Source organism: Salvia hispanica, chromosome 4 (assembly GCF_023119035.1).
Source record: "Salvia hispanica cultivar TCC Black 2014 chromosome 4, UniMelb_Shisp_WGS_1.0, whole genome shotgun sequence".
Lineage (NCBI taxonomy): Eukaryota > Viridiplantae > Streptophyta > Magnoliopsida > Lamiales > Lamiaceae > Salvia > Salvia hispanica.
In genome coordinates, this window is record NC_062968.1 from 15258552 (window position 1) to 15279380 (window position 20829).

General features: G+C 36.8%; 4 protein-coding genes across 8 annotated transcripts; 1 reads left to right on the forward strand and 3 right to left on the reverse strand.

Annotated features, from left to right (window-relative positions):
* Positions 1-819: 819 nt before the first annotated feature.
* Positions 820-2203, forward strand: LOC125217949 (uncharacterized protein At3g28850-like). The gene has a single exon (XM_048119530.1). It carries the CDS (start codon positions 1046-1048, stop codon positions 1859-1861), a length of 816 nt encoding a protein of 271 aa, XP_047975487.1. The 5' UTR covers positions 820-1045; the 3' UTR covers positions 1862-2203.
* Positions 2204-3233: 1030 nt separating this feature from the next.
* On the reverse strand, positions 3234-7298 carry LOC125222464 (probable ADP-ribosylation factor GTPase-activating protein AGD11). Of its 4 annotated transcripts, none has more exons than XM_048125100.1 (10): positions 7026-7298; positions 6804-6924; positions 6393-6473; positions 5710-5794; positions 5479-5554; positions 5205-5368; positions 4889-5117; positions 4631-4747; positions 4441-4536; positions 3234-4329 (listed from the first exon to the last, which is right to left on the reverse strand). In XM_048125100.1, the coding sequence occupies exons 2-10, from the start codon at positions 6850-6852 to the stop codon at positions 3550-3552; spliced, it is 1677 nt and encodes a 558-aa protein (XP_047981057.1). In that variant the 5' UTR covers positions 6853-6924; positions 7026-7298; the 3' UTR covers positions 3234-3549. The 4 variants fall into 4 exon arrangements, with proteins under 4 accessions (XP_047981057.1, XP_047981055.1, XP_047981056.1 ...); XM_048125098.1 differs by having other exon boundaries at positions 3234-4360; positions 7090-7297; XM_048125099.1 differs by having other exon boundaries at positions 3234-4360; positions 7084-7297.
* A 1054-nt stretch (positions 7299-8352) lies between these two features.
* Positions 8353-11066, reverse strand: LOC125223283 (uridine 5'-monophosphate synthase). Its single transcript, XM_048126361.1, has 7 exons — positions 10534-11066; positions 9835-10177; positions 9666-9749; positions 9242-9324; positions 9077-9164; positions 8737-8991; positions 8353-8581 (listed from the first exon to the last, which is right to left on the reverse strand). The coding sequence occupies exons 1-7, from the start codon at positions 10998-11000 to the stop codon at positions 8453-8455; spliced, it is 1449 nt and encodes a 482-aa protein (XP_047982318.1). The 5' UTR covers positions 11001-11066; the 3' UTR covers positions 8353-8452.
* A 3462-nt stretch (positions 11067-14528) lies between these two features.
* On the reverse strand, positions 14529-17502 carry LOC125218684 (E3 ubiquitin-protein ligase DIS1-like). 2 transcript variants are annotated; one of them, XM_048120410.1, is made up of 4 exons: positions 17334-17502; positions 15959-16190; positions 15167-15553; positions 14529-15010 (listed from the first exon to the last, which is right to left on the reverse strand). In XM_048120410.1, exons 2-4 carry the CDS (start codon positions 16166-16168, stop codon positions 14690-14692), a joined length of 918 nt encoding a protein of 305 aa, XP_047976367.1. In that variant the 5' UTR covers positions 16169-16190; positions 17334-17502; the 3' UTR covers positions 14529-14689. The 2 variants fall into 2 exon arrangements, with proteins under 2 accessions (XP_047976367.1, XP_047976368.1); XM_048120411.1 differs by having other exon boundaries at positions 17329-17502.
* Between the last annotated feature and the right edge of the window lie 3327 nt (positions 17503-20829).

Here is a 20829-nt window from a genome sequence, read left to right on the forward strand (position 1 = left end):
ACATATAAATATATATAGGATTGTGATTATATGATAATCCATTTTTATTATTTTTATAAAATGGGTGTGCAAAAATGACCGGGACTCCTAATGAAACGGAGGTACATACTAAAGAAAAAAAACTATCGCCGTGCAGTCCTCCGTGCCCACAACTCTTCAATTATATCCTTTTGGAGTTGAATATGAGCATCCACTTGGCGCATGTCAGCAAATTCCTTTGAGGCGGCCGGCTTCATCGAGAGTTACCCCACGTCGTACGCTAGGGGTGGCCGTTCGCAGTGGCTTGGACCGACTTCATCGTCATTGGCCCAACTAGTCAGTTGTACGCCTTCGTCTTCGACGATCATGTTGTGCGGGATAATGCAGGCGTACATTATTTGGGAAACGCATGTGACATCCCACAAACGCGTTGGACCGCTTAGTTGCCGCCCATCGAGACCGGAGCACACCAAATGCGCGCTCCGCGTCCTTGCGCGCCGACTCCTGTCGTTCCGCAAAGTAGGGCTTCCCTAGCCTGCTCCAATGGTTCGGCTAGCCACGTGAATCGGCTAGCCGATCGCTAGCCTACCATTGGAGATGCTCTTATACAAAAATATTTGCTTATTCATCGTTACAAATATGCTATGTTTATGCACTAAGCTCAAACTATTAAATGTAGAAGAAGATATATCTCCTAAGTAAGGTTGGACGTTATTATTGCGAGTTATTATATTCATTAATGTTGTTAAATAAAGTAATTTTCAGTAGTAAAGGGAAAATGAAAGAATAACTAAATAAATTAAAAAACCATAAAACACAGTTGAAAGAAGCATTCTCCGCGTTGTCTCTGCAAACTGATGATAGCGACGTCGTCTCTCTCTCTCTCTTTCTCTTTCTCTCCAAACTTTTCAAAAAGTTCCACCTCCTCCCTCTTCTCTACCTCATTTCCAAATTCCAATCATCCCTTTCTCTTCTAGAATTGCCTTCCAATCCACGCCTCCTTCACCAACCTCTCCGCCGATTCGAAATCCTCTCGATTTCCATCTCCGATTGGAAGAATCAAAAAATGGAATCATCGCCGGATTCAACCCCCAAACCGCGTTTCTCATCCTACTTCAATCGATCGGTGACGTTCAATTCTCCACCGGCGGCGGTGGAGGAAGAAGTCGCCACAAAGCCCCTCTACAACCTCTACACGTCCCCCGCGCTGCAGCGGAGCGCCTCGATCTACACCTCCCCGTTCGGCTCCATGGTCTCCGCCGGGAATTCACTCAAGGGCAAAGTCAGGAAATTATGCTCAATTTTCGAATCCCCCAAACAGCTCCCTACTCCTCCTCCCCCTTCCCCTTCTTCAAAACCCTCAAAATTGCTCGAATTCGCCCCCAAATCAATCCAATCGCCCGTCGCCGACGCTCCATTCCGCCTCCCTGGCACCGAGGACCGCGTCGTGATCTACCACACCAGCCTCCGAGGAATTCGGAAGACATTCCAGGACTGCCACAGCACGCGCATGATTTTCCGAGGGTTTCGCGTGAGCGTCGACGAGCGAGACATATCGATGGACGTGGCGTACAGGAAGGAGCTGCAGAGGGTTTTGGGGGAGAGCCACGTCAGCCTGCCGCAGGTCTTCATAAAGGGGAAGTACATCGGCGGCGCCGACGTGATCCGGCAGCTGCTGGAGGCCGGCGAGCTCGTCCGCCTCCTCAAGGGGCTGCCGCTGGGCCCCGCCATGCCCTGCGCCAACTGCAACGACATGAGGTTCGCCCCCTGCGCCAATTGCAACGGGAGCCGCAGGGTGTTTGATGAGGACGACGAGCAGCGGAAGAGGTGCACCGAGTGCAATGAGAATGGCTTGGTGCGTTGCCCCCTCTGCTGCTCCTGAGGTTTGGGTTTGCTAATTCACATTATTAGGTGAAATGTGTGTGTGTGTGATGAATCATAACTCATTGGTTATGTTATGCTGAGGGAATCAGCTGTGTATATAATCTACATGTAAATTTAGGTGGATATCGGTTATTCGCCTCGTCGATGCTGTTGTTGTGGTGGTGCGGCCGTGGCTATGGGGTTCGTAGCCATGGCCCGATATGCTGCTTGAAAATTCTTTGCAGCTAACTGCGATAATGTATAACTATATTGATCAATAATGTTGATGATGATGGCTTGAAGGAGGACCTCTGGTTTTTCTCAAGAATCCTCTGATGAATACTACACTCTCTTGCAAGAATTCTTTTTTCTTGTTTATTTTGATTAAATTTGAAGACTGCTCATTGATTAAGCAGATAGTTCGTGTTCTGTTAACATTTGCATATGCTCGTGTTGATTGTTACACTTTCTTGGCTTAAATTATAGTGGGATGGATATATGCTTGCAAATATCACGTGGTTTTAAGATATTTTAAATGTGTTTGGATCAAAATATAATATTTACTTGAACATCTAACGTGCTCACCAGTTTAAGATTTGCAGCTTCATTTTTTGCAGTTTTATTATTACTAAATCTCTTTAATAAGTTATTCAGTAAGTCAGTACAGTTGGAATCTGTGTCAGTTCAACTGAAGAAGGAAAGAATTTAAGATACTCCTAGTTGTTGAAAAAGAAAACATTTTTTATTTCAAAGGAATCGAAGTAAGTCATTTCTCAAAGTAAAGTATGCATTCTGAACAAGGTACTATGATACTGCAGACTAAGAGGATTTCATTTGGGCAGCACCATTATATCTTATTGTAGTAGAATTTATTCATATTATGAACTCAATTAACAAGTAAACTCAGTTCTTCATTATAGTCTTGGTTGAGTTCGGCACTGAGTTTTTAAGAAATAGTACTACTACTACAAGAAAAGTGAATGAAAAAAGATGTAAATGTAAGTCTTAAGAAATACTACTACTATAAGATAAGTGAATGAAAAAAGATGTAAATGTAAGTCCCAATTGTATAGTAGCACTATATTAGTTTTATAATAAAACGTGAATGGGTTGAATTAGTGAAACGTATGATCTCTCCTTAATATTTATAGTTAATGTGAATCAGATGGACAAAAAATGGCAAATGGGGACTCTAATCACGGACGAAGGTAATATCACAAAAATTATACCACTGGAAATCATAAATTACATTATTCATATCCAATTAAATCATTTTCCTAATATTGTAAATTTGATTGAAACTCTACTCATTTACTGATGAAGACTGATCTTCCATATTAACTCTCTCTGTGGTACATTTGCAACAAAATGAACACTGATGCATATAAAAGTAGAGCAAATTATTTTCTTCCTAATTTAATTAGAGTTTAGCAAGAGAAGTAAACGATCCAGTGCTACAAGTCGATGCCTGTCATTGCACCGCTCTTTTTTATAATTCTACAACACGATGACGTACACAGTTGCTGAGATTAATTCTCTATTAACAGATTAAGCAAAAGGGACCAAATATATATAGATGACTAACTTACTAAGAAGCTACATTGTGCAGCTATTGTATGAGAGGCATGCATTCAAGCTCAATCTCCAACATTCCCCTCTCGACATTCTGCAACCTAACAGCGATTTGCTGTTTGACCTTACCGTCTTCTAAGATGATGGCACCATCTCTTGCAACGGTGATCTCCTCTTTGCTTGCTTTCGGATTCTCCTCTTTGCTTGCTTTCTGATTCTCCTCTTTGCATGCTTTCCGATTCTCCTCTTTGCTAGCTTTCTGATTCTCCTCTTTGCATGCTTTCCGATTCTCCTCTTTGCTAGCTTTCTGATTCTCCTCTTTGCTTGCTTTCCGATTCTCCTCTTTGCTTGCTTTCTGATTCTCCTCTTTGCATGCATTCCGATTCTCCTCTTTGCTTGCTTTCTGATTCTCCTCTTTGCATGCTTTCCGATTCTCCTCTTTGCTAGCTTTCTGATTCTCCTCTTTGCATGCTTTCCGATTCTCCTCTTTGCTAGCTTTCCGATTCTCCTCTTTGCTTGCTTTCCGATTCTCCTCTTTGCTAGCTTTCTGATTCTCCTCTTTGCATGCTTTCCGATTCTCCTCTTTGCTAGCTTTCCGATTCTCCTCTTTGCATGCTTTCCGATTCTCCTCTTTGCTTGCTTTCTGATTCTCCTCTTTGCTTGCTTTCTGATTCTCCTCTTTGCATGCTTTCCGATTCTCCTCTTTGCTAGCTTTCTGATTCTCCTCTTTGCATGCTTTCCGATTCTCCTCTTTGCCAGCTTTCTGATTCTCCTCTTTGCCTGCTTTCCGATTCTCCTCTTTGCTTGCTTTCTGATTTCCCAACTGCATTGGTTCACTAATTGACGAAGACTCCGTCGCTGTTGCAGCAGAGACAAGTGGTTGAATATCAATCTCAGCGCTTCCCATGAAGTCGTCTGTTGAGAAGGTGTCCTTGTCGTATACTAGCTGCAAATAAATCATTCAATATAACAAGAACTAAAAATGATTACTGTGAATCAATATCATCTGTTTGTTTCTGATTTTACCAATTTAAGGGGAGGAATATCCTCTGGTATTGACAACATTAGTTTTTCATTCCAAACCGGGTTGAGGTTATTCTTTATCACTCGTGTCTTCATAGACTGCAGCATGAGGAGAAGCCTTGTGCTCGTTACAAGAAGCACAATCAATCCAAGTGCAGAGAGATCATGAAAAGAGTAGTGAAGAATGGTTTACTTGATTTCCGAGATTGAGGACGACATATGGGTCACTAGAGACCATATCCCGGACAGCTAGGTCAGTGCCTCTCACAACCTTGACGTTAATCAATCCTACAAATTCAACCATACCTGCCTATAGGAAGTGAGAGAAGAGGGTAAAGATTATCCATCTCGCTGTACAAAAACTTTGATATGAATAAACTAGAACTCTATGGACATTAATTTCTTATAACCATAAGGCATATATGGTGCTTATCTATCAACAATTTATTACCATTGTGTTGCTTTTCTTTGTTGCCTTGTGTTCTCGTTTCCAGCTATATCGAAATGCGTTCCCCAGACCATGAATGCGTGTAGTGGATTGTTTTTTGTAGTGTTTCTTCTCAGATCCCGAGTGAGAAGTACAACTAGAAGAATGGCCATGGGATGCTGAAGTTGACGATGGAAAAGGCAAACATGTTGGTAATTCTTTGTTAACAAACTGTTGAAGCTCATATTTTCTCCTGTGTATAAAAAAAATAGGTTCCGAAAATAGATAAAAACACACTTTGGATCAGAAAAAAAAAACCTCAAACAAGATGCTTTACTACCTTATGAAATCAGCACGTTCCTCTACAGAAGCATCTGGTTTTGGTTTTCTGTAATCTTCAGGGATGTTGGTTTCATATTTGAAATTTACGGCATTGTTTCCTCCCATCTCGATTAAGGCATCAACTTCCTCATCTGTCCACTCATCAAGCTTCACAGACAAAACCTACAAAGTAGACATGAAAGATCATTGGATGCATATGTGGATTCGTGGATTCTCAACTAGAGAAATCCAACTATACTTATAGCCAGTGGCATTATAGATGAGCTCCAGACCTTTGTTATATGCACTCCGAGACTTCTATGCACACCAGAGCACTTTATACATATGAATGCTCCAATGGTCAAGGATCTGTTCATAACAGATGGAAATATAAGTCGCAATATTTTTTATATATGAAGTTGGGTAGACCTATCTACACCGTCTCCAAATGACCTTAACATAATGGGATTTTTCAACTAAGTGTGATTGGAAAAATCCACTAAAGAGATAATTCTGAGCCTTACACCCATTTTGGATCTGCAGCTCCACAATCGGCACAAAAACCATTGCCAGCTTCAGTTAATATACTCTGCAGCCTATTTCGGGCACCTGTTGGCACAAAAATGAGTGAAACAAGTTGCAGGCAGCCGTAAAGTTTACAGCTTTCTTGCACGTAAAATATCAGTTTGAATCGACAAAATCCTGTCAAATGTAAAGGATATCACAGTATTGGAAACACCACAAGAATACGGAATCAAAGCTTCAACCAAGATTAGTCTCCTTAAGTGAACGCAAATGACTTTTCTATTTCAAGCTGTTTATTTCTCCCTTTGCTATAAAACACTATCAACTGGATTGAGGACCCTTGGAATTTTACAAGCATATTATTTGGTCCAAAGTGGCAGCAAACTTAATTTCTTAGCTAAATGTCACATCTTTAAGGTAGTAGGCAACTCGGAATGCCCTTGCAATCCAGGTTGTATATACACAGTCATCTTAGTCTTATCAATGCTGGAACATTACTATTTCCTGTGTTTAACCCGACTGCACATTGGGAACACATGTTAAATTTATATACGTGCGCCGGCAGTATAAACTACTGTATTTCAGACTACATGCAACTTGAGTTGATCATTTCAGGACGATAAAAGCACAAGTATCAGCAGAAGCAGAGTTACAGGATCTAAAAACGCCTATTATCACTCACAGAGAGAAGATGCCTGTGATTTCTTCGGGCTATCCTCCCAGGTTTCCAATTTTAGAAGGTCGTGAAGACAAGAAGCTGCATCTGCGAAGGTATAATGATCGTCAGGATACTCATATTGGCAAATGGCAACATACACCATTTGCATAAGCATCAAAGGGAAGGAATGAGCTGATTTACATTAACCAGCATCTAAACATGTGGTATCCAAAATGATATCCAGAAACACCAAAATGAGGGCATAAAAACATCTTATGATTAACACTGATCATACAAATAAATAGCCCATGGAATTATACAATTTCTGAATGCACTCATTCATAAGTTGAAATTCGGATGTATCATCAAACAATACTGTAATTAAGGTGCTTGATCCACAGAAAGAACAAAATTCATAAATTAAATAACCCTAACCTGAAACGTCTCCGGTTTCAGATTCCCCATTCTCTTGTTGAACAGACATTTGGGAATTTCAAACACAAATCACGACACGACGCTAAGATCCCAAGGAAAACCCCATTTTGCCGATTTTCTTCTGCATTGGCCCGGAAGGGAAGCAACAAACAATTCCCCCAAAAAAATCAATATTTTGACCAATTTCAAGGAAAATACCAAAATAATTAAAAAAATTCATACAGTGCTGTGGGGTAGGGTGTTAATTGATAAAGTAAACCATTGGAAAACTTAGACAAACGTTCACCACAAGAGGAAGTTGCATGGAAAGAAACATAGGTCAATTAGCTAGAAGCCGAATGATTTGTGCGGATGATCAATAGATGTCAGGATTTCTTATTTAATTTTCGGAAAGAGGAATAATCAGAGGATTGATGATAGAATTTGGATGTTCCTGAATTGTGAAAGCGCAGAATGTTAAGGGAGGTGGTGGGTGGATAATGCCTCATCACTTACTAAGAATAGAATTGCAGAAGAAGGTGAATGAGGGAAGATATATCATTATCAACACAGCCATTTTGGGGTTTTGATGGAATGCTCCAAATTCATAAATTAAGTTGTATGTTGATAATGCACTTCTTATTAGTAAGTATTACTTTTTTCAAATATCCACATTATACTAATTATGTTGGAAATTTATAATTTTGTTTCAAGAAAATTAAATTAAATAAATAATGATTATTTTAGATTCATTATATATAATTAAATACTCCATAACGACTAACCGATGTCATTAGATATTAAATAATTAATGAGTACTTATTTGATGGATTATGTCACCACTTGTGAATTTGTAGATAATTGTACTTATATTTATATTAAAAAAAAAAACACAACAAATAGAGCCTTTATAACATTAACGACGTCGTTTAATATTAACATACGGTTAAAATCACCTATATTTCATAACTTGCCACGTAGGATTACTTTACATCGGGTTGGGTAGGGGAAATTTGCTTGCCCAAAGTACATGGTGATACCAAAATTAGCCTAAAGATTGATTTTTTTCTATACATTTTTATTGTAAATGACGCAAAGAATGTGAATTTTTAGATAATTCTGTCGATACAATTAATGGCGGCTAGCAGAATTACAAGCTTCTTTTATCTCACTATTGCATGTTTACATTATCCTCACTCTTAAGAATCAGAAAAATAAATAATGTCGAATTCATACCCAACTTTGAAACGCAAACCCCGCTTAAATTACAGTCTGAAAATGAGATACAATATGAATCTCACAATTTCTTAACCAAATTTAACAATCTAACAAGTCAAATAGTGTAAGTTATTTTCATGTCATGTCCCAAAACATAATAAATGGGCATATTAATTTGAATGTGACTGGTTACTGAAACCATATAATATCGCCTAGATCTGATTATAATTAGTACACCAAAGTAATGTATCTCATTATCTCAGCAATTAAAATGTTAATGAACAAAACATATAATTCATCATTTGTGGAAATCAACTTTGCATATCAAGAAAATCGCAATCAGCCGGGAAGCAATACAAACCAACACAACATTTTTATTCTCAATGTTTGAAATGCCAACTCAAAATTCATACCACGGCGAAAGACATTAGACGAGAAAAGTAGAAGCATTACTACTTGCATTTTACCAAGTATGCGTCCCATCCTTGAAGCCGGTATTCCCTAGCTGCTTCCGCGGGGTTTGCAGCCTTTATAATTCCACGTCCCACAATGATCACATCGCTGCCTCTTTCCGAAATGGCCTGAACACACACATTCGTAATACCATTTACCATGGTGAGCACGAGGTAATGAATCGATTGCCAACAAAAAGTTTTGAAAAAATTATCATCCACAAGCATTCATATTAATCTTAGCTACCAAATGAGGCTTACACCATAAACTAAATGATACTTACAGAGTGTGGAGTGTTGTATTGTTGACCCAAGGCATCGCCACCTTTCACCAATTGAACTCCAGGGGTTGCATGGATGAGAGCTGGATTTCCTGGCCCACCAGTCCATGCTGCTGGATTGACGGATATGAAGCCAATAACAAAATCCGGATGATCTTCAGCAATTTTAACAGCCGCAGCTGTGTAATCACCCTTTGCTAGGTTACCAGCGGAACTCATTTCAGCCAACAGTAACAGGCCTCTGCCTTTAGGTAAACCCTATATCACATCGTAAAATCCATAATAAATATGAGTAACGTAATAACATCATTCTGATAAACAAAAAAGTTGAGCATGTTCACACCTTTAATTTTAAGCCATCCACGATAGCTGGCCCAGAAATTATATGAGCATTTACTATATCTGCCCAGTCCAGTATACGGAAGACACCACTGTACAAACCAAATAAGACTATTAACAAAACCACAAGATGAACTTTATTAAAAGAGAAATCAGTAGAGCTTCTTACCTTTCGTACTGCATGGTGACTGTGTTACCAATGTCAGCAAACTTGCGATCTTCAAAGATCAAGAAGTTATGTTTGTCTGCGAGCTTCAGAAGATAAAGAAGAATTAGTTCTCAAAATTTATTTAACAAGCACATGTAGCCACTCAAACCCTTTTAATCTCCATTAGAGATAGAGTAATGTACAAGAGGTTTCCAGATATTTATGGTATGTTTTCTATCTTCTTCTACCTTTTAAATATTTTTCTTATTTGGGTGGCAGGTGTGGGAGATTGTAACTATAAATTAGATAGCCCGTGGTTCACAGGTAAAGCATGGATGACAGGCACCCCGAGAAAAATAGAATCAGTCAATTTTTAAAATGTTTGCACTGATAGCTACAGTTATACGCTAAATGTGAAAATAGCACTTGGAGAGTAGGGATATACCAAGCGAAGTTTAGATCCAAAATCAGGTGTGAAATCAGGTAATATATCAACATGGGTTTTTAACATGCAGATCTCAGGTCCAACCTGCAAAAGTACCCAACATGCAGATCTCAGGTACAATAACCATATTTATTAAATAACTCACTGAATCATTCTTACGTTCCTTTACCTTGTCTGCAATATCAAGCAACTCAGCAGCAGTAGCAACATCAGCAGCCAAGCACAAGTTAGATTCTTTCGTCTTCATAATCTCAAACAACTTCCTCCCTGTAGGATTCTTTGCCAACTTTGCCCTCTCTTCAAATGGAGCTCTGAGTGTCAACTTTGTGTCAGCTACAACTGGTGTAGGAACCGACACTTGACGATTTTCCTCCAGGAACTTAATGACCATATTTTCTGTCTCCTCTGACACTCTCCCTTTCTCCTTCAATATCCTCACCATTTCAGTCAGCTTCACCATTGAATGAAGGGTGATTCCATTTTGTGCCAAATTTTCCCTGCCCCCTTGCTCTCTAGGTATAAGATAGACAAAGAAGAATTTATAAGAAAACCACTGAAGCAAGAAGCTCAAGCATACAAAATAGAACACTCACATCCTCTGTAACCAAAAAAGTATAGATGAATCAAGTAACATGAGAAGCAAATAACATCAAACTGAAACAAGTTCATAATCAGCAAATAAATACCAAGAATTTCACAGACAACTTAAAATCATGAGAAACAACAATAAAATATGTATACTTTCAAACTGAAATCCAGCCTCGACCACACAACAATTCGACATACAAAACACATGATCCAACAGTCCAAGCAAAGAATGCACAATTAAAGCCAAAATAAAGCAAATTAAACAAATCAGAATACTGACCTATCAATCATGACGACGGCGTCAGTGACTTTAAGGCCGACGGCACGGAGCGGCGCGGCGGTCTCAAGGACGGAGGCGCCGCTAGTGACGAGATCCTCAACAATGAGGCAGAGTTGATTTTCCTGGAAAGCCCCCTCGATGGCCTTGGCGGTGCCGTAGGCCTTGACCTCCTTGCGGCGCATGAGCATGGGGACATTGGAGGAGACGGAGATGCAGGTGGCGATGGGGAGAGCGGTGTAGGGGACGCCGCAGATGACGTCGTAGTGGGCGGAGGAAGGGACGGTGGCGGCGATTGTGCGGGAGATTTGGGTGAGGAGGGAAGGGTAGGAGACGATGAGGCGGAGGTCGATGTAGATTGGGGAGGAGATGCCGGACTTGAGCTTGAAATTGCCGAATTTGACGGCGGCGATATCGTGGAGCTGGAGGATTAGCGACTCCATTGATTGCGGCTGAGGAGGAGACGACATTGTAGTCCACTGAGGGTTTTAGTGCTGACTCAAGTGACGGCGACACTTTGTTTTCCTCTCACTAGATAATACTAATAGATTAGGGTATAAATATATTTCTTCTTTAGCACTACTAGCATCCTCTTCTATTAATTATCATATTGTAATAAAAATATGTATATTGAAAAAGTTTGATCAAATATAAATCCTATTTTTATATATAAATATTAATTTTATAATAAAATATTAAACCTATAAATAAAAATAGCATTTCACGATTGATTTCTCTTTTTTAGTTATTCCATTGTAAATGATTTATTTTTATTTTAACTAAAATAAAACATCAAATTTTACTTATTTTATTCTAACTCGTATTTTATTCTTTTTTTATTTTATTTTTTATATTATTTTATTCTTTTTACTTGAGTTAATAAGGTATATTGACGTCTAATATCACGAAACTTTTCAAAAAAATTGTTTTTGCCACAAATTTTGAACTTAGCATATAATATCACGAACTTAAAATGAGATGTATAATTATATAATCAAATCAATATCATTTTTCAGTGGTAACCATATCTAGGGGTGGAACTTGGGTATCCATGGGTACCAGACTCAAAAAAACTGGGTACCCTAACTAATGCACACCCAATATCCTACTCGATATGTTTTTCGGGTACCCAATCACCCGCCACGTGTATCCAAACCCGATAATTGGTTACCCAAATACCCGACTTTTTACACATATTAATATTTTTTTAAAAAAAAATTAAGAATGAAAAATGTAGTATTAAATTTTTTAAAAGAGTAAAGGTCAATTTTGGTCCTAAACATATGACCAAAATACGAATTTGGTCCAAAGCATTCAATTTTTGAAAAATAGGTCCATAACAAATGAAAATGTCGACGAAGCAGTCCTTTTTTTAACGGTTATAAAAAAACTAACGGTCAACGCTAATTGCACAGTGGCATGACCGTTAGTTTTTTTACGAAATCGTCAAAAAAGGACCACTCCGACAAGTATTTCATTGTTATGAATCTCTTTTTTCAAAAAGTGAATGTTTTGGACTAAATTTGTATTTTGGTCATATGTTTAAGACCAAAATTGACCTTTACTCTTTTTAAAACAAGAATTCTCTTTATTCACTGTGAATATTTTATTTTTCTTTTATTTTGTATGCTAATTATGTCTTTTTATGAACTTAAAAAATGTCAATTGTATTGCCGAGGAAGGCCAATGACCAACCGAAAAGAAAAGACAAAGAGGATTCGTAGACGGCAACGTAATAGATACAGAGACTTGAAGAAATAAATAAATGGAATGAGAATAGAGACTCTTTAATAGAGAGTCGGATGATTGACTTATTTATAAATGTTAGAGAAAAATAACCTAATTAATTATAATTGAATAATAATTTATCCAACACCCAACAATCCTAAATGGCTAAACCTAATTAAAAATTACCTTAAACAGTAAATTTGGTATTCGGGTAAAACCCGATTGGGTTACCCAATACCTGACTTATCTTAAATTTCACTACCCGATCTCATACTCAATCCCATTTTATTGGATAACAAGTGTCCAATATTCGACGGGTATCAGGTTGGGAATGGGTAAACCCAATATCCTTATTCTCACCCCTAACCATATCACATGTGATGTACTAATAAATAAAATATAGTTAGATTTTGTTGTCAATGGAAAAAATCTAATAAATATTTAAATCCGTGATATTATATGTCAAGTTTAAAGTCGGTAAAAAAATAATTTTTTAAAATTTTTTGTAATATTAGATGTGAATATCTCGTTATAAATATCATTTTTAAAATATATGTAAAAAAAAAGTAATTAAGTCATGATGGAAGGAGTAAATAATGAACATATAAAAACTAAATAAAAAATTAACGACAAATAACGTGGAACGGATGCAGCACTTATTCCTCATTAGGTCGATTTTACCAATGAATGAGGGCATTAATACCCATAGTTACTTTTCATATTTTATTCGATTTTGACAATGTTTTAGGGCATAATATTATTCCTCTTTTATTTATTGTGAATTTCACAATTTCATTTCTTTATTCATGATTTATATATACAATAAGATATTAGTATAAAATAAATATCACCAACTCATATCCTAAGGGGTATTCGGTTTGCAAGATTATATCTCAAGATTAAATTAATAATGTGTTTGGTTCATGAGATTTAGTCCATCAATTCAATCAGATGAATAATCATAAGATAATTAGTCATAGCTAATTAGTTATAGATAATTAGCCCCCAATTCAATTTCACAACACAATCCTAAATTATATCTTGGTATTGTTTTATTAAAAAACTGAACACCACCTAATAGATAAGTAGGGTCTGCTAAAGAATAAAATTATGAAACTCTCACTCCAATAAAAGAAAATCATGGTTCTATATCCAGATCTTTTTAAATCTTTTTCTATTAGTCTATAATTTCGCCGCGTTTTGTGTTATTTGAGTTAGTTAGAATGTGTTACACACTGATTCGGAATTTTTTTTTTAAAAAGTGTTCGGGTGTGATTTTTGAAACACGCCTAGTCTTGTTTTACACTCACAATTCTCTAAAATCTTGTTTGATTTTTTTTCCATTTCCTCACCATTTTTTACATTTATTTTATAATTTCTTCAACTTCTTTCAAAATTATGACCCCGCGAAAATGAGAATTTCATTAAATAACAGTGCCAACAATCACTCCTAAGTGTAGATTTCGAATTTTTGATAGTTTAAAATTTTTATATATATTAAAAAAATAGTATGAAATTTGAACTTAATAAAATAAATGATGAATTAAAAAAAAAGTGATGGGAGTGTAGGTTTTATTTGATTCAGCATCATTGCCACCTCTGTCATCCTATGTTCACTTTTGTTGTTGTATTCGCAATAGTGTACTGAAAATAATGGAGTATGTTTTTGGACCAAGTTTGAGTTTCAATGTATGGCCATAATTTTTTAGAGGCCATTCTACTAGAAATAGTTCTATCCTTGATACTTACTGTATTTATTTAGACGGAAGGTTGGAGAAAACAAGCAAGAAACAAATTCGTAATGAGATTTCTTTTTTCAAATAACACTAAACGCGCAAATTAACTCAAAATAATATAATGGGAAATTAACAACGCTAATCTCCATCATGAAACACATATCATTAGCAGGCTCAGGCTCGCCTCAAGAAATTTATAGTGAGCTCTTGCTTGGTTCAAGTTCGGCTCAAAAATTATTTGTTTATCTCGAGCCCGAGCATGAGTTTGCATATTTCTGGTAACTACTATTCGAGCTCACTGTAAAACTGTCAAACAACATGTTCGCAAACATATTTACCAACATGCTCGTTTAAATCCGAGCCAGAATTGGGAGGCTCAAGCTCAGCTCAACAACCTTATCGGGCTTGAATTCCTCCCGTTACTAAATGAACGAAAGAGATTTTCATCAAGTTGAGCTCCACATAGCTTGCAAGGTGTTGGGTTCGCGAAAGGCTCAGCTCTATCCACCATGACTAACAAAATTGGTGCCAATACACAGTGATGAAATTATGAATTACTACTAATATTAGTTTCTAGAAACAAACTCTTTCACCATGGCTTCACCAAAACAACAATACTACTACAAATTCATTGATGCATAGACAAGCAAAGAGAGTTTGCCTCCTAAACTTCAGACATAAACATGGCCTTTACACTACTGCTCCTTCCAGATCCTACCGGTGACTCTGAGTTTCAGCTCCTTTCTGTCGCCACCAGAGAAGAAGAGCGCCATGTTTCGTTGAACGATAAGACCATCAAAACTGTCGCGAACCTTACGGTGGCTCTCCCTGATGCTCCGGGGAACTCCCTGCCACACCACCTTCCTTCCGTTACCTCCAACCTCGAGGCTGTAGCTGTAGTTTTTAGCCTCGTTGTCATCACCCATGAACCGCAGAAATGCAATGTACGCTGGTGCCATTCCCAGCTGAAACGCTTCGAAATGCAGACAGAAATACTGCCCGAAACAACTGAAAACCTGCACGCCATGAGAGAGAGCAATTGAGTGTGAACTGCAATAATTCGTTATGGTCGAAAATTTATAACCAATCCCGAGTTTGGGTTTATTAATTCATAGTTATGATTTATTAATCGCAGTTATGATTTAAAGCATGTGGGGTAAAAAGGTTATTACCGTAAGCATCCACGTGGCGTTCTCGACCTCGTGAGGATTGGATTTGACATAGCGATGGTTGAAAGTGCTCCCGTTGTGCATGTCTACTTTGTGGTCGTCTTTGAGGTGGCTGACAAGAAACGGAATATCACCAACTGCAGAGCAGTCTGAGCCAGCGTAAGGGCAATTGTAAGGTCGAAAAGCACATTGAGATTCATGCTTAAGCTTGCTGTAGTATGGATGGATGCCGATACACCCAAAACCTTGATATTTACAGGGAAGCTCAAGAGACGCAGCTACCTTCTCCAAAGCAAGACATCTGATGTTTCCGAGTTCATGTCTGCACGTTGGACAGCGGTTGTGCATCCTAGGTTTGCACGCAGAACACAATGTGTGACCGTTGGAACACTGCACAACAAATACAAGAGTGATCAATTAACAAAACATGACAAACCAAATGAAAAACAAAAACACAGCACACTTGTTAATAATTAAAATTGCAACCAGGTACAGGAATATCCTGCATTTGTAAGTACCATAATGCAGTTTTAGTACTACAAAAGCTCAAAGCAATGATGAAGTTTGTTGAGACAAAAAAAAAATCATCATCTTCCCCTAACTAACATGTAAAAGGAAAATGACAGCATCATATTATCTTTGTCCTACTAAAACTGTAGCTCCCCTAATTAGTAATGATACCTGTCCAATTATTATTTCAGCAGTTCCAATCAAGGACACAGATGAGAGTATGTGAATAAATTAACTATTGATGCCACAATTTAAGTGTATATTTCTCCAATTATATAGCCATACCTGACTAATGGGAGGGTACATGGCGTTCAAGCAAACTGGACAGTCGAGGAGCTCACGAACACCGCTTGTAACAGCTGGATTAGGCTTTAGGGCGCTTTGAGCATTCTCATTCACATTCTCACGAATGTCTAACACATCTTCTTTTGGGGGTGGATCAATGACCTCGGGTTTATTTCGAGGGTCATCGAAATAGGAAGGTCCACTTGCCATAGGCAGCACACACGATTATAACCTACAAGCACAGCCAGATTATGTCAAAATCTACATCACATTACATTACATCTAGAGCTGTCATAAGTAAATGTGAAAATCCTAACAACACAAGGCAAGAAGCCCAATATTCGTGGTGTAAAAACCCAACCGCAGTCTCTATGCGGACCGTACAACACAAAATCATTGCAAATATATCTCAATTTCATGAGGAAACTGGCAGAGACTTGAGTAAAAACAGTCTCTCTATCTATTTCCAACCATTACTCAAGCACAGAGACATTGAAATCTAAGACAAGAACATAGACTATAGCAAATATAACACAGCTTCTTAGAATCAACTGCTAAACCCTTAACACAATCTCTTTGTTCTTAGTGCTAACAATTCCAGCTAAAATAGCCAATGAGTAAATCCCAAATAGTTAAGTACTAGTATATCATAAATTGTACTGTAAGAATTTCAAAATCTTGCTCCCACTTCACAAAGTAATGGAATTCAAAAATGACACCAGCAAAACCTTAGCTGTCAATGATGAATAATAATAATCATTATTAGCCCCAATACATAGTGATAGGGACTTAGACTTTTACCGTGAGCTGACAATCTCCATATTATCATTTAACTTATTTTATAATTTATTTGTTAGGATTTGATTTAGTTTCTATAGTTGTTAGGATTTGAGCTGTTTTACATATACTTGTTAAGATTTGTTTTGCTTTCCTAGATACTACTATCTTTTTATATCTCCACATATTATAAATTTGTGGGGGAATATTTGATTAGACTCAAGAATGAAGAATTAAAATAATTTTATCATTCTCACGGTTATCTCGATCTCTCCTCCTTTTCTTCAAACCTCACGTTTTTTTTTTTATCTCACATAGCTTCTAATAAAAGGATTTGAATGACTTGATTTTGAAGATCAGCATAAGTTACATTGAAATCCTCCATCTCAATTGTAAATGAAAAGAAAAGAGCAGTCAATAAATAAACAAATCAAGTCTGCATATTAACCTAGAGAGATGAAATTGAAAACCAGAGTTGAAACAGCAAGAACAATTAGCATAACCACTCACACACAAAATAAAGAAAATAAGCATATCTAAAGAGATTAAGGGGCAAACAATAAGAAGATGATACAAATAAAAAGAGAGATTACCTTACCTTGACTGTAAAAATAAACTGTTTTGAAATTAAAAATCTGTAGTGCTCGTTCTGGGACACCAAGATTATGAGAAATGTGAATTATGTTGAGAGCAAGAAGAAGAGGAAGAGGATTTTGGAGTTTTGTGGTGGGCTGGCAAATGGCATGTAAGGATGGAAGTTGGAACAAATGGGAAACGGACAAATGTATATTATATCGATAGCATTCATTCAGCAGCAATAAACACAAGGAAATTTCGATTCAAATTAAAGCAGCGTTTTCTAGGGGGCATTTAGCACATCTACACTAGAGACAAAATGCCGAATTCAAAGCAAGACTCCATTTTTTTACCTCTATTTTCAAAATCATGACTATTTAATCATCACTCACCTATAATAATAGTCAACGGAGTGTAAATTTTTGGGTAATTGATCATTATTATCACAAATTTTGGATTATTCTCATGAACTTGAAATTTAGTCACAAAAATTTTATTGGATTTTTCCCACAAAACCCCAAGTTAAAACAAATGTGGCAATTTAAAGCTAATACATCATTTAAATCTATCAAAATTGACATCATTTTGATACTAGTTCTTTTTTTTTTTGAATCCACCTCCCCTCCCAACTATCAATGCTCTATCAGCCCACCGTACCTAGCAGACCTTTTTTCTTGAATAAAAATCAACATCTACAGTAGTAATTGGCATTGTTTTCTCTGTCAAAATCAACACCGACTTTAATAGGATTCCTCAAGAGGGTAATCTTCTTCTTGTAATTCATTTAAGAAATGTTTTGAATTTTGGATTCTTTGTGAATCGTGTGGCTGGCTATCTGATGGTGGTGATGTGGAGCTTGCTTAGTGGGTTATAGGGTAAAAAATCTATAAGTATATACGAATATAATAAAATACTCCATCCGTCCGCAAAATGTTGTTCATGTTTGACTCGATGCGGGTTTTAAGAAATGTGAAGAAAATGAGCGTCAAAAGTTAGTGGAATGTAGGCCCAACATTTATATATTACTCCCTCCGTCCACCATTAGGAGTTTCGGTCACTTTTGCGCACCCGTTTTATAAAAATAATAAAAAAATAGTTAAAGTGGAAAAATAATAAAGTAAGAGAGAGAATAATGTTGACAAGAGTCTTCTCAATATTAAATACTCTTTACTTTACCATTTCTCCACTTTAACTATTTTTTATCATTTTTATAAAATGGGTGCGCAAAAGTGACCGGGACTCCTAATCGCGGACGGAGGGAGTAGTTTTATAATAGAATGTGAGTGTAATGAGTTGGTGGAAAGTAGGTACATTTACCAAAAATGAAAACAAAAACAAAAAAACAAAAAAAAAACAAAGTGAACTACATTTTGTGGACGAATCGAAATGGTAAAACTGGACAACATTTTAGAGACGGGGAATATCTAAAAATACCATTATCTCCAGGATAGGTGACGAGTTTGTTTGGTATAATAGCAATGGTCTGACCACAAGGAAGTTGTCAGGATGGAAAACTAAAAAAACGAGACAAAAAATGTCGTAAAATTAAATGACTGCAATAAAAAACAAAAACAGACCCATCACTAAAGGGATAAAAGCTACTTCTAATTTGATTTGGATTGCTAAATTCATGCATCCAATTTCCTGAACGAGCTTCTATATTCTAGGGATTCTAAGATGTTTTGATAAATTAATCACGTATCCTAGGCTTTGCTTCCCTCACAAATTTATTACCCAAGCTAGATAGGAAAACATGCATATAATTAGCTTGTAAACCGATCTAACAATCCACTCCTCCTAAACTATAAATATTAGTTAATGAGACATTGATTATAGGCTAATATTGAATTTCTTATAGTTTCCAAACTATAAATATTAGTTAATGAGACATTGATTATAGGCTAATATTGAATTAATTTGTTTGAAACAAACTAACAACTTTGAAAATTAAGCACTAAGAGGAACTAAATTAACACAAGAAAACTCAATCCAACCAATAAACGGAAAACAAGTGTATATTAATTCATACTACTAGATATGAGCAGTGGCGGAACCAGGATTTAAAAACGGAGGGGGCGGAATAAAATAATAAAATAATAAAATATTAAATATAACACTTCAATATGTTTTTTTTAGCAAAATGAAAGTCTATTACAATTCAAGTAGCTCTAGCATCTGTTAACCGAGACAACTGATTTCTACGGGTATCCATATCTTGAAAACGTTTCAAGATTCTTTCATTAGAAACACTAGCAAAGACTCTAGCATCTGTTAACCGAGACAACTGATTTCTACGGGTATCCATATCTTGAAAACATTTCAAGATTCTTTCATTAAAAACATTAGCAAAGATGGATCTTTCATTTTATACTACTAAACTGTCATTCAACCACTCATCTCTCATCCTATTCCGCAAGTCAGTCTTGACAAATTTTATTGCTGAAAATATTCTTTCAACAGATGCAGTCGCTACGGGTAAGATCAATACCAACTCAATTAGACGATAAACCAACGAAAAAACTTTATCTTTCTTGGTTTCAACAATCTTCTGAGATAGGATAGCCAAATCTTCAATATCATTCAATCGTGCATCTCTTCTCACAATATCAACAAAAGTTTCAAGTTGTTTAAACAATTCAGTATGTTGAGTCGATGTGAAGTCCTTTGGATAAAGAGTAGCAAAGTGAACAAGCTTGTCAACATTAAAAGCAGCGAAATCATTTTTTGGATCGAGGCATGATATACAACTTAGCAAGTATGTGGATGTTATTTCAATTGAGCTTGGGGCGGTAATGGTTATTTTTTTCGGTCAACGGGGCGACGTCGGAGGCAACGGATGGGGCGGATATGGAAAATATACATCCGGGATAAGGGAAAATTAGTCGCATGGTGGGGGCGACCGCCCCCACCTGCCCCCACCTGGATCCGCCACTGGATATGAGTAATCCGAAAAATTAGTCATACTCACACATGATTTGATAAAGATATTCTAAATACAAACACCAAGACGTACAAATATTTGGATCCAGATAATCTTTTATTTAACGACGTAAAAGATGCAAAATAAAAGAGAGAGAAAAAAAAACTTATTCTTCACGGGTAACCGTAAATTATCATATTTCAGACCATTTTTTATGTTCGTAATAAGTAGGATAAAAGGCCACATAGAAAATTATGATATTTAGTAGTGCCAAATAGGATAAGAAATCATTTAAGTTAGTCGGATATGATGATTGACCTGCCGTGGAAAATAACAACACAAATTGTAAAGTTTGTGATATTTTAGACCCGGCTTTGTGGGAAATACCAAAATTTTGTCAATGTTGATGGTTTTAGAGACAATATCCCTTTCTTTTTTTAGATTATCTCATTAAAAATGAAACATTCATTAAAATGGAAAGAAAATTATCTCTACTTTTTATCAGTTTTATTTTTTATTCATTAACTTACAAAACAACAATACATAAAAGAGTAAAAGTCAAAATTGGTCCTGAACATATGACCATTTTACGTTTTTG

What these genes read in the sequence shown, in the direction of transcription:
- LOC125217949 (XM_048119530.1), top strand. Translation starts at nt 1,046, where the DNA reads ATGGAATCATCGCCGGATTCAACCCCCAAACCGCGTTTCTCATCCTAC.
- LOC125222464 (XM_048125098.1), bottom strand. Translation starts at nt 6,852, where the DNA reads ATGTCTGTTCAACAAGAGAATGGGGAATCTGAAACCGGAGACGTTTCA. An exon ending in GAACGTGCTGATTTCATAAG is followed by an intron (nt 5,118 to 5,204) that starts GTAGTAAAGCAT and finishes TTTTATACACAG; the next exon opens with GAGAAAATATGAGCTTCAAC. An exon ending in TCCTCAATCTCGGAAATCAA is followed by an intron (nt 4,537 to 4,630) that starts GTAAACCATTCT and finishes CTCATGCTGCAG; the next exon opens with TCTATGAAGACACGAGTGAT.
- LOC125223283 (XM_048126361.1), bottom strand. Translation starts at nt 11,000, where the DNA reads ATGTCGTCTCCTCCTCAGCCGCAATCAATGGAGTCGCTAATCCTCCAG. An exon ending in GCCGTCGTCATGATTGATAG is followed by an intron (nt 10,178 to 10,533) that starts GTCAGTATTCTG and finishes TCTTATACCTAG; the next exon opens with AGAGCAAGGGGGCAGGGAAA. An exon ending in GTCACCATGCAGTACGAAAG is followed by an intron (nt 9,165 to 9,241) that starts GTAAGAAGCTCT and finishes TGGTTTGTACAG; the next exon opens with TGGTGTCTTCCGTATACTGG.
- LOC125218684 (XM_048120410.1), bottom strand. Translation starts at nt 16,168, where the DNA reads ATGGCAAGTGGACCTTCCTATTTCGATGACCCTCGAAATAAACCCGAG. An exon ending in TGTACCCTCCCATTAGTCAG is followed by an intron (nt 15,554 to 15,958) that starts GTATGGCTATAT and finishes TTTGTTGTGCAG; the next exon opens with TGTTCCAACGGTCACACATT. An exon ending in ACGCCACGTGGATGCTTACG is followed by an intron (nt 15,011 to 15,166) that starts GTAATAACCTTT and finishes CATGGCGTGCAG; the next exon opens with GTTTTCAGTTGTTTCGGGCA.